Here is a 13,394-nt window from a genome sequence, read left to right on the forward strand (position 1 = left end):
CGGAGGAAACCCACAGCCGGGACAACTAAGGAGGAGACACACAGCTGGGACAACTAAGGAGGAAACAAACAGCCGGGGTAACTAAGGAGGAGACATACAGCTGGGACAACTAAGGAGGAAACAAACAGCCGGGGCAACCAAGGAGGAGACCCACAGCCGGGACAACTAAGGAGGAAACCCACAGCCAGGACAACTAAGGAGGAAACCCACAGCTGGGACAACTAAGGAGGAAACAAACAGCCGGGGCAACTAAGGAGGAAACCCAAAGCCGGGACAACTAAGGAGGAAACACACAGCCGGGACAACTAAGGAGAAGACACACAGCCGGGACAACTAAGGAGAAGACACACAGCCGGGACAACTAAGGAGGAAACCCACAGCCGGGACAACTAAGGAGGAGACCCCCAGCCGGGACAACTAAGGAGGAAACCCACAGCCATGACAACTAAGGAGGAAACACACAGCCGGGACAACTAAGGAGAAGACACACAGCTGGGACAACTAAGGAGGAAACCCACAGCCGGGATAACTATAGAGGAGACACACAGCCGGGGCAACTAAAGAAGAGACACACAGCCGGGACAACTAAGGAGGAAACACACAGCCGGGACAACTAAGGAGGAAACCCACAGCCGGGAAACTAAGGAGGAGACACACAGCCGGGACAACTAAGGAGGAAACACACAGCCGAGACAACTAAGGAGGAGACACACAGCCGGGACAACTAAGGAGGAAACACACAGGTGGGACAACTAAGGAGAAAACACACAGCCGGGACAACTAAGGAGGAAACCCACAGCCGTGCCAACTAAGGAGAAAACACACAGCCAGGACAACTAAGGAGGAAACCCACAGCCGGGACAACTAAGGAGGAGACACACAGCTGGGACAACTAAGGGGGAAACCCACAGCCAGGACAACTAAGGAGGAGACACACAGCCGGGACAACTAAGGAGGAGACCCACAGCCGGGACAACTAAGGAGGAAACCCACAGCCGGGACAACTAAGGAGGAGACACACAGCTGGGACAACTAAGGAGGAAACACACAGCCGGGACAACTATGGAGGAAACACACAGCCGGGACAACTAAGGAGGAAACACACAGCCGGGACAACTAAGGAGGAAACACACAGCCGGGACAACTAAGGAGGAAACACACAGCCGGGACAACTAAGGAGCAAACACACAGCTGGGACAACTAAGGAGGAAACCCACAGGACAACTAAGGAGGAAACACACAGGTGGGACAACTAAGGAGAAAACACACAGCCGGGACAACTAAGGAGGAGACACATAGCAAGGACAACTAAGGAGGAAACCCACAGCCGGGACAACTAAGGAGGAGACACACAGCCGGGACAACTAAGGGGGAAACCCACAGCCAGGACAACTAAGGAGGAGACACACAGCCGGGACAACTAAGGAGGAGACCCACAGCCGGGACAACTAAGGAGGAAACCCACAGCCAGGACAACTAAGGAGGAGACACACAGCTGGGACAACTAAGGAGGAAACACACAGCTAGGACAACTATGGAGGAAACACACAGCCGGGACAACTAAGGAAGAAACACACAGCCGGGACAACTAAGGAGGAAACACACAGCCGGGACAACTAAGGAGGAAACACACAGCTAGGACAACTATGGAGGAAACACACAGCCGGGACAACTAAGGAAGAAACACACAGCCGGGACAACTAAGGAGGAAACACACAGCCGGGACAACTAAGGAAGAAACACACAGCCGGGACAACTAAGGAGGAAACACACAGCCGGGACAACTAAGGAGGAAACACACAGCCGGGACAACTAAGGAGCAAACACACAGCTGGGACAACTAAGGAGGAAACCCACAGGACAACTAAGGAGGAAACCCACAGGACAACTAAGGAGGAAACCCACAGGACAACTAAGGAGGAAACCCACAGGATCTACAGGAAACGTCCGACCTCTGTAACTGCAAAGAAAGGTTTCTGCACAAAATAGGAACTTCTCTTCTTCTATTGTATGTAATTTCTTATTTCATGCAGTAAAATACTAAATTTAAAAATAAAACTGACTTCTTTTGGAATTTTTTCAAAGGTAATGAAAAAAATTTAACATCTCTCCATTCTTTGTCGGAGGGAAAACTGTCCCATATATTTCTCTTACTCTGATGCCACACATTATAGGGAGTGACAGGAGGTAACTGGGGGTGTTAACACTTTCCTATGGTTTATCACTGTCTACTGATCCTTATGTTGGATCTTTCTTGTGTTATAGAAGTACCTGAGTCTAGAAGATGATAGAAGAACATTGGCCCGGACGTTACTACAGGATATTCTCCTTGGAGGAAGAGAAGCTGTGATAGCATTGTGGGTCAGTCTATACGTCTTACAGAAGAATCAAGGCTCCCCTGACCTGCGCGCTGTACTGGAGAAACTCTACCATACAGGTAACATTGTGGATGAGACGTCATCATGGAATAAGCGTTTACATTACAATATTAAAGATCTCCCCACTGGATCTGGAGCTGATTCCCATTTACCTGCTGTACAGAAAACATTCAACATATCTGGTGACTTTTCTGACCAATGCACTAGAGACGTGTTATCGTTGTGGTAGCTACAGGGGATGGTAGTGGTCATAGTTGTGAATGGGCCACAAAACTTGGCAGGCCCATAATGCCCCTGTTCCATGAAGACCTTCAGGGTCATATGCACAGGCTCCTGCCTCTGGCTGGCTTCATTGTGTGCAGAATTGGCCAGATATGATAAAATGATGAGACCATAGAGCATGAAGTAAGAGAGGGGTCTGATCAGGGACTGTATTTAGGTTCTGACCAGTGGTTTATTATGTAGATCAAATGTCCTAGGCTGTTCGCCAAACGTGAGCTATCTTTCTCCATTGCTACTCTGAAGCACGCTGTCGATAGTCCTCACTACCTCATACACTAGAGAGAGCTGCAATTTATTATTTTTTTTAGTTTTCATCTAGTTTCCAAAACCCAGTACAATCTCCTAAAGGCTGCTATAAAACAACTATACTTACTGTATCCAGGTCCAGTCTCCTGAAGGCAGCTATAAAACAACTATACTTACTGTATCCAGGTCCAGTCTCCTGAAGCCTGCTATATAACAGCTACACTTACTGTATCCAGGTCCAGTCTCCTGAAGCCTGCTATATAACATCTATACTTACTGTATCCAGGTCCAGTCTCCTGAAGGCAGCTATATAACAGCTATACTTACTGTATCCAGGTCCAGTCTCCTGAAGGCAGCTGTATAACAACTGTACTTTCTGTATCCAGGTCCAGTCTCCTGAAGGCAGCTATAAAACAACTATACTTACTGTATCCAGGTCCAGTCTCCTGAAGCCTGCTATATAACAGCTACACTTACTGTATCCAGGTCCAGTCTCCTGAAGGCTGCTATATAACAGCTATACTTACTGTATCCAAGTCCAGTCTCCTGAAACCTGCTATATAACAGCTATACTTACCGTATCCAGGTCCAGTCTCCTGAGGGCAGCTATATAACAGCTATACTTACTGTATCCAGGTCCAGTCTCCTGAAGACTGCTATATAACAGCTATGCTTACCATATCCAGGTCCAATCTCCTGAAGGCAGCTATATAAAAGCCATACTTAACGTATCCAGGTCCAGTCTCTCACAATGACTACTACCACTATAACAGGGGTGTTAAACTCCCAGTTCCAGCTGTTTCAAAACTACAATTTCCATCAAGCCTGGACAGACAAAGCTTTAGCAGTCCAGCCATGATGGTAAATGTAGTTTTGCAACAGCTGGGATGGAGGGAATTCCACTATATAAACAAAATATATACTAATAATCTATATCATAAAAATGAAAGTCTGTCTGTCTGTCCTCTATAGACTTACAAACACCTGAAACGATTGACCCCAAATTTGGCCCACAGATACATTGAGTACCTGGGAAGGTTAGACCGAAGGTCGCGTTCTTTCCAGATGTACAGGAGGGGGAGGAGGAAGAGCGCCCCATAAAAATAAATGGGAGAATCTCCACATTGCACACACAGGTGATATAATTAGCGATGCAGCTCCCCAGCAGTATTGGCAGTTTGAAGCCTTAGCAACCAATAGGATTACTACTTTCATTTTCAAAGGAAACTGGAATCCGATTGGTTGCTAGGGCCAGTTGCCTCACAACATCCACAGAAATAACTGTTAGATCCCCAACACAAACTATACAGTACAGGTATACAAGACACTACAGGTATACAGGAACCCCAAATTATACACTACAAGTATACAGGACCTCCACCAACTATATACTACAGGTATACAGGACCCCACATTGTACACTACAGGTATAGAGGACCCCAAAATTCTACACTACAGGTATACTGGACCTCCACCAACTCTATACTACAGGTATACACAACAGGTATACAGGACCTCCACCAACTATATACTACAGATATACAGGACCTTCAAACTATACACTACAGGTATACAGGACACCCAAACTATATACTACAGGTATACAAGACATCCACCAACTATATACTACAGGTATACAAGACCTCCACCAACTATATACTACAGGTATACAGGACCCCAAACTGTACACTACAGGTATACAGGACCCCAAAACTATATACTACAGGTATACAAGACTTTCACCAACTATACAATACAGGTATACAGGACATCCACTAACTATATACTACAGGTATACAGCATCTCCACCAACTATACACTACAGGTATACAGCACCTCCACCAACTATACATTACAGGTATACAGGACCCCCCAAACTATACAGTGCAGGTATACAGGGCCCCCAACTCTACACTACAAGTATACAACAACTCCACCAACTATATACTACAGGTATACAGAACCTTCAAACTATACACTACAGGTATGCAGGACACCTGAACTATATACTACAGGTATACAAGACCTCCAGCAACTATACAGTACAGGTATACAGGACCCCAAAACTTTACACTACAGGTATACAGGACCCCTGAACTATAAACTACAGGTATCCAAGACCCTCAAACTATAAATTACAGGTATACAGGACCCCCACCAACTATACAGTACAGGTATACAGTACCTTCACCAACTCTATAACACTGCCAATGTTGTATATAACCAGGCTGTATGTAACACTGCCAATGTTGTATATAACCAGGCTGTATGTAACACTGCCAATGTTGTATATAACCAGGCTGTATGTAACACTGCCAATGTTGTATATAACCAGGCTCAGTATAACACTGCCAATGTCGTATATAACAAGGCTCAGTATAACACTGCCAATGTTGTATATAACCAGACTGTTTATAACGCTGCCAATGTTGTATATAACTAGGCTTTGTATATAACACTGCCAATGTTGTAGATAACCAGGCTCTGTATATAACACTGCCAATGTTGTATATAACCAGGCTCAGCATAACACTAATAATGTTTTACATAACCAGGCTTTAAAATGTATAACACTGCCAATGTTGCATATAACCAGGCTGTATATTACACTGACAATGTTGTACTGTATATAACCAGGCTCTGTATATTAACCTGCCAATGTTGTATATAACCAGGCTCGGTATACAGTTTGATCATATGACATCTTAGTTTGGCTATTAGGTATTTAGGATGTTTAACGTTTTTAGTTTATTTGTAATGTGCATAAGCTACAATTTACAAAAACAGTGCAGAACTGTCGGGTATATAGGGCCCCTGGCGATTTCCCCTTAAACAAATAAAAAAAGGGTATAGATTGGCCTCCTGAGCACTCTTGGAACAAATCTAATTAACACTAACAATAATGCTGAAGAAATATACACACAAAAAAACATATGCAAAATCACAGCCTCTCTGGCGCAAGTCAACCTCAACTAGAAGTCAAAAGAACATATGTAGCCAGAGATAGTCCCCACATGCAATCAAGTCCCCGGTGGGTGCCGGATGCAGATCGTACTGTAAAGAAAAGGATGCTATAGATATCTTCAGGAATAATGAGACTATACCACAGAACTAGGGTCCATGCACTAATCCATCAGTCAATGCTCACTAAAGTGTACCTGTGCAGACCCTGACCAGCTTATGAGAAAATCCTACCTGGGTATACAGAGATGACATCATAGGCAAATGGAGCAAGACATGATGGTCCCCAGTTGTGTGGCGCAGCGCAGCTTGGGCCCATTTTAGGTGAGCTATACAGATCATTTGTGATTTATATCCTTTTAAATCTAATTAACTCACTAACACTTTATACCCGGGCAGCGCCGGGTTCATTTTCTAGTACCACATATATAGGACAAATAATATCGCCATACTATGACCACTACCCTCACCATACAGTGACTGGATAATACCACTATACTGTGACTGAATAAAATCCAATATATAAAGTCCTAATCAGTGACCATATACAGGTAGAGCCAGCTGTATACATAATCTATAAGTGATTATAGTACACTTACATCCAGTGACTCTAAGGGGGCGTCTTCTCTGCATGTCATGGAAATTTTTGGCAAGTTATTTACTTTTCTTTTTCCTCTGTCTGGCTCGGCTATCGTGAAGACTTCACCTGAAGATACTCAATACTTTAGTCTCCTTGCTAAAGCACCATCTTTGTGTATTGCTCCTCACTGTTTCCCACTTTATGCCCCAATTTAGTATTTAGACCTAGTCTTAGCCCTCATATTTTATGCATTCTCCCCCTATGCCCTCATATAACAAAAAGGGCAACATTTATACCCTCACATAGTAGATTAGTTGAAATTTTCAGTGGGCCCCGGAACAACTGCCCCCTCTGCCCCCACCAAATTACGCTACTGCTTGAAGCCCAGCCCATCCCAGCCTTGTGCAGGTTTACAATTTTGTCACTAGTTCCTTAGACAGCTCTTTGGTCTTGGTCATGGTGGAGAGGTTGGAGTGTGATGAGTGTGTGGACAGGTGTTTATTACACAGGTAATAAAATGAAACAGGGGCAGGTAATACAGCTAATGAGGGCCGAGTAGGAGGTGAAAAGGTCTGTGAGAGCCAGAAATCTTGCTGGTTGGTCAGAGATCAAATACTTAGCTCATGCAATAAAATGCCTCTCATACGTGAAGTTACCTACAATAAATATTACACATCTCTCCATTCAGTAGGTGGGGAAAATGAAAAATCAGCAATAGTATCAAACACTTATTTTCCCCACTGTGTGTGTCTGTTTCTATCTATCTACACACACATAATATAACTGCATGCTCAGGGATGGTAGGGGGCCTCTCTGGGACTGCTGCATGCTCAGGGATGGTAGGGGGCCTCTCTGGGACTGCTGCATGCTCAGGGATGGTAGGGGGCCTCTCTGGGACTGTTGGACTCCAGTAACTTATTTGAGGTTCTGTGCCCAATACAGTCTCCCAGTATGATGGTGGTTGACTGCATGGAAGTGGCTGTTCATCCCTGTCAGACTCTATAGCCTCCATGTAGCTGGGCAGTGGTGGAAATGGCCATGGTGGCATATCTTCCTCTACCTCAGGTCACCCCAAAAGGACTACTGCACAGCTGTACTCCACAGACGAGCACTTGCACCTCGCTGCCAACCTGTCACCATGCTTTTCTCTGCTCTGGTTTCACTTTCCACAAGGGGCAAAAACACAAGATGCAGCTTTCTAATGGTGTTTAGCAGGCTTTTCTGATGCTGGTTTTGATGCGTTTTTGTTGGGGAGTGGGGGGGGTTATGCCGCAAAATTGCATGCAGAAACACTCAAAACAGCCACTTCACCTATATAAATCATTGTGACATTAAAGATAATTTTTTACAGTGAAAGAATGCGCATTTGTACACATTTTTCGTTATAAAACTGTGCCAATGGTCCCACTAGTGTAGATGTCAGAGTTTAGCTGTTTTATTTGCGGTTCGTTCAAGGTTTTGTTAAAACGAACCCAAATTTTACACCAGGTTTCCATGAACCAGCCAAGCCGAACTTTTAAAAAGTTGCTAATCTGTATTAACCTTCATTAAATAGCTTATTCTGGTCAATGCTCTGCTATTGTACGGCATCAATCAGTCATAGTAGAGGGGACTGTAGATGCAAATTACCGGAAAGGTAAGTTATAGACACTTATTCCAGCTGTGTTTTTAAGCCTATTAGTTCTTGTCCCAGTCACTGTATATCTCATATTTATATTATATCTGTCCACCCAGCACTGATGACGTCCATACCCCAGAGAATCCCTCACAACTTGTCATTACTTATTAGGTGACGATCTGGTGGAACAAATCATACTGGATGAAGACGGACACCAACTTCCCGCAGCGCTGATAGGTAAAAGTGTCCATTATATAACCTTATAATATGAATACTCACAGCGTAATGCCCCAATGTGTGTGGACCCGCTGTGTTACATTACTGATATGACTTACTGTATGCTGGTGTCACATAGTGGTATTTGTCTCAGAATTTTCCATAGTATTTGCAGCCGCAATCAGAAGTGAAACCTACAGAGAAAATAATATAATGGGAAGATTTGTACATTTTTGTATTTTGGACCCACTCCTGGATTTGGCTAAAAATACTGATGAAAAATACTGAGCCAAATACTCCAGAATGCGGATGCTGGACATCTCCTGCTAGACCAGGGCTTCTTAAACGTTTTCTACCCAGGACTGATCAGTCAATCCGTGTTAAGGCTATGTGTACATGTGGTGAGCCCCCGGATGATGTTGTAGCGGTGGGACGGCCGGTCACTGGCTAGGTGGAAGTGTGACGCCACTCCTGTGGTGGATGGCCGAGGTACAGCCGGACCTTAGGGTTTTGTCACGTGACGCCAGTGCCTGGTGGACACACAGGTGTGATTGCACGCCTGCTTTTTGAGTATAAGACCGATTGCACCCTTCCCCCCTGTGGTCGGTGTCCTGTCGGGTTGCTGCAGGGTCCCTTGGGATTATTTCACAGGTGTCCAGAGTGGTGTAGTAACCCTCTCGAATAATGGTAGGACCCGCCACCCACAGAAAGGGGAAATGTCCCAAGGTTGCGGTGTAAATACTGTGTAGGTGGTAGCGAGTAATGACAGACTCAGTTGGTAACATTGACTGGGTTTACTACTTGTAAATGTGCAGCAGGTAATACAACAAATCTTGAAATACACTTGATACAGTTCTAATAAATACATGTACATAGAAGCACCAGATATGTGAGATAAGTGCTGAGTAGGATGTAGCAGTGTTGGTAGAGTTGTACTGAGGTAGCATAGTAGAGAGAAGGGGGGGCCGTGAGAGTCTCAACCCAATTAGTAATGTGCTCTGCCAGGAGATTGGAGTGCATAGAAGAATACTTGTAGAAAAAGAAGAAGAGAAAACAACCTGTGCCTGTGTTTTGACCTTTCCTATAGTCTTCACACCACCTTATGCCTACTAGCTTTGGCTGAGCCGTACTGATGGGTGACACAGGCCCCAGACCCTGTTACCTGGGTTGAGCAGAATGGTTAGGATTTCCTAAGTACACCTGCTGTCAGGATTGTGCTGTACCCTGGTGTAAACTGAAGCTGTTTTTGCTTCTGTGTGCCACACCCGCTTGCTTCTCAGCTATCTGGCAATGCGGGAGTTAATCTGATTTCCTAGGAGACTTGATTTTTCCAGCTGAGTAGGTCTTTAGACTGACAGGAATCTCTGCCTATCTGGAACCTGGATATCTGAGCGCCGGTCCAATGGGGATTCGAACTGGGCTCTGGTTCAGTATTAAAGGAAGCTAAGACAGAGTCCCAGCGCTGGCTATTAGCTTAATACCCTGATCCCAGCTTCCCTTGTCTACTCCTGCGATCCCCACTCCTAATCCCTCTGTTTTGCTCGACTTGTTACCTGACCTCCTGCCTGACTATTTGACTATCCGTTTGCTTGCTGATTTTGTACTGTGTTGCCTGTTTGGATTTTTGACCCAGCTTGTTTGACTATTCTTTTGTGTTGTTTGTCCGTCTTGTTCCGTGTGCATATATTTAGCGCAGGGAACGTCAACGTGGTTGTCCACGTCCGCCTAGGGCCGACTGAGGAAAGCAGGTAGGGACAGTGGGTGGGTTCAGACCTAGGGCCCAGTGTCTTGTCGTGTCTGTACCTCCCTGTCCTGACTGAATAGCCAGCCCAAACTGCCTTGGGGTCATCGACGCCCTGACAACGATAGTGGACCGTATGCAGCAGCTCAATACTTCGGGCCAGGAGCTTGCTGAACGGGTCCAGGTACAAGAGCCTCCCCATGACCTCCCTGGTACCTCCTGAGCCTCCCGTCCAGCTCCCGGAGAAATTCCAGGGGGACAGGAGAAGCCTTCCGGGAAGGTTGTAAACTATTTTTTATACTTCGTCTTCGCTCCTCAGGTAACGAGGCTCAGGGAGTGGGTAGGTATTGTTATGTCCCTTCTCCTGGGACCCCCTCAGGAGTGGGCTTTTTCTTTGTCACCTAACTCCCCTGACTTGCAGAGAGTCGACCGGTTCTTCTCTGCATTGGGACTGCTTTATGATGACCCGGACAGTGCACTCTGCCCTCCGGTTCCAATTCCGGGCCGGGTTGAGCGACTGACTTAAAGACATGTTAGTGGCCTACCCGACGCCTGGCACCCTTAAGGAGAGCATGACCCTGGCCATTAGGGTAGACCAACGTTTGAGGGACCGACAGCGGAAAAGGGGTACTTTAGACCATACCAGAACCTCCTTCCCTAAACCTTCCCCACCTGTGATACCCACTCTGGGGGAAACCATGCAAGCAGACGCCAAGACCAGACGAGCTCACCGTCTTCTGAGCAACCTCTGCCTATACTGTGGCAAGGCTGGACATCATGTAAGAGGATGTCCTTCCAGGCCGGTGCCACCACCAGAAAACTCCAGGTGCCTGAGTGACTATCGAGGGGGTCACTCAGGCGCACAGGTAACCAAAAAGAACAAGCTCCTATTGCCTATTTCTCTGATGTTGGGGGGAAGATGTATTTCTGGGTATGCCCAGGTCGATTCTGGGACTTCTGCAAATTTTATTAACCCCATTTTCTGGTCAGGTTTAGAGGTATGTCCCCTGCTGCTCAAGTGTCCAGTAAAGGTCACTGGAGCAGACTCTGCCCCGTTTGCTCAAGGGAATGTACAGTATGTTACCCCCTGCCTTGAAGTTAAGGTGGGGTCTGTTCATGTTGAAACACTGGATTTTCTTCTCATGCAAAATTTGTCTTCTGATGTGATTTTAGGTTTACCCTGGCTGGAAGCACATAATCCTGTGTTCGATTGTTCCAGCAGGGAACTTGTTCGATGGGGGCCTAAGTGTGCCTCCCATTGCGTTGCTGTGTCTCTTGCAGAATGTTTTCCTGGGGAGGGAGAAATTCCTGAGTTCGTGTCTGATTATGTGGATGTGTTTGATGAAAGTGCAGTGGACGGATTGCCTCCTCACAGACCATATGACTGTTCGATTGATTTAATTCCCGATGCCAAATATCCCAAGGGTGGTATTTTCAATCTGTCTTGTCCTGAGAGGGAGGCCATGCGGGAGTATATTAAGGATAGTCTCCGTAAGGGCCACATTCGCCCATCCTCCTCTCCTCTGGGGGCAGGATTCTTTTTTGTGGGTAAAAAGGACGGTGGGCTTCTGCCCTGTTTAGACTACCGGGAGTTGAACAAGATCACTGTTAAGAACCAACACCCGCTACCCCTAATTCCTGACTTCTTCAACCAAATAGTGGGTGCTAAATGATTCTCCAAGATTGACTTGCGGAGAGCATACAACTTGATAAGGATCAAGGAGGGTGATGAATGGAAGACTGCTTTCAATACCCCTGAAGGGCATTTCGAATACCTTGTTATGCCTTTCGGCTTATGCAATGCCCCAGCAGTCTTCCAGCACTTCATAAATGAAGTATTCCAAGAGTATCTGGGTCGTTTTTTAGTTGTGTATCTTGATGATAATTTAATTTTTTCTCCCAATTGGTCCTCACTCATCCTGCATGTCCGTACAGTCATGGAGCTTCTGAGAGCTAATAACCTTTGTGCGAAGCTGTCGAAATGCCAGTTTGGTATACAGAAAGTCTTATTTCTGGGGTACAAAATAACTTCAAACTCGTTTGGTATGGACCCCCTTAAGGTCATAGCCATCGAAAACTGCGAGCGACCCAAGAACCTGAAGGCTCTGCAGAGGTTTTTGGGGTTCGCCAAACCCCTCACTGATTTAACCAGGACAGGAGCGGATCTGGTAAACTGGACCCCAGATGCTATCATGGCATTACACAAACTAAGAAAATGTTTCTCAGAGGCTCCAGTACTGGCAAAACGAACTTTGAGCGTCCTTTTATTGTGGAGGTGGACTCATCTGAGGTGGGGGTAGGAGCGGTCCTGTCTCAAGGGTCAGCTACTCTTACCAACCTCCGGCCCATTGCTTTCTTCTCTAGGAAGTTCTCTAAAGCAGAGTGTAACTACGATATTGGGAACAGAGAGTTACTAGCTATAAAAATGGCATATAACGAATGGAGACACTTCCTAGAGGGGGCAAAACATAAGGTGGTTGTGCTTACCAATCACAAAAATCTAGTATACTTAGATAAAGCTAAACGTCTCACACCAAGGCAGGCCAGATGGGCCCTGTTTTTTACTCGCTTCAACTTCGAGATCACCTATTGGCCTGGCTCTAAAAATGTCAAAGCTAATGCCTTTTCTCGCAGCTTTGACCTCGAGAGCACTCCTAGGGACCAGCTCGATACTATTCTGAACCCTGGTGTAGTAGTGGCCGTCTTACAACCTGACCTGGTGACTCTGATCGCAGAGTCTCAGTCCCTTGCACCCCAGAATACTCCAGAAACTGTATTGTTTGTACCCCCGAATCTTCGTCTCCGGGTCTTGGAGGAGATTCATGGTTCGGTGTTGGCTGGTCACCCGGGGGTGGCAGGAACTAAGTATTTACTCGCGCGTCATTACTGGTGGCCTTCCTGGGCCCGAGACATAAAGTCTTTTGTTGACGCTTGTGAGACATGTGCTCGGTCTAAGGTTCCCCGTTGGCCACCTGAGGGTCTCTTACGTCCTCTGCCGGTGCCTACGAGACCTTGGACACACATTTCAATGGATTTTATCACTGACCTGCCGCTGTCTAAGGGAAAAACTGTAATTTGGGTTGTTGTGGATAGATTTTCTAAGATGTGCCATCTCATCCCTCTGTGTAAACTGCCTAATGCTCGCACCTTAGCTACATTGTTTGTTAATCACATTTTGCGCCTTCATGGTATCCCTGAAAATATTGCGTCTGACCGGGGCGTTCAGTTTGTAGCGAAATTTTGGAGAGAGTTCTGTGGGCGATTGGGAATCTCCTTGTCCTCCTCGTCTGCCTTCCACCCGCAGATGAATGGGCAGACCAAGACAATCAACCAGTCTCTAGAGCAATTTCTGAGATGTTTTGTGGCTGATGC

The 13,394-nt window shown here is 46.0% G+C and overlaps 2 protein-coding genes across 4 annotated transcripts in view; both read left to right on the forward strand.

The window, feature by feature from the left end:
* The window catches only part of LOC138792239 (NACHT, LRR and PYD domains-containing protein 12-like), a 172,280-nt gene that overhangs the window by 32,657 nt on the left and 126,229 nt on the right, over positions 1-13,394 (forward strand). The window lies entirely within an intron of this gene.
* The window catches only part of LOC138792218 (NACHT, LRR and PYD domains-containing protein 3-like), a 54,578-nt gene that overhangs the window by 23,093 nt on the left and 18,091 nt on the right, over positions 1-13,394 (forward strand). For all 3 annotated transcript variants that reach the window (XM_069969364.1, XM_069969365.1, XM_069969366.1), the window contains 2 exons: positions 2,266-2,437; positions 8,237-8,302. In XM_069969364.1, coding sequence (XP_069825465.1) covers positions 2,266-2,437; positions 8,237-8,302 — 238 coding nt within the window. The remainder of the gene's footprint in view (positions 1-2,265; positions 2,438-8,236; positions 8,303-13,394) is intronic.

The sequence above is a fragment of the Dendropsophus ebraccatus genome, chromosome 5 (assembly GCF_027789765.1).
Source record: "Dendropsophus ebraccatus isolate aDenEbr1 chromosome 5, aDenEbr1.pat, whole genome shotgun sequence".
In the NCBI taxonomy this organism is placed as follows: Eukaryota; Metazoa; Chordata; class Amphibia; order Anura; family Hylidae; genus Dendropsophus; species Dendropsophus ebraccatus.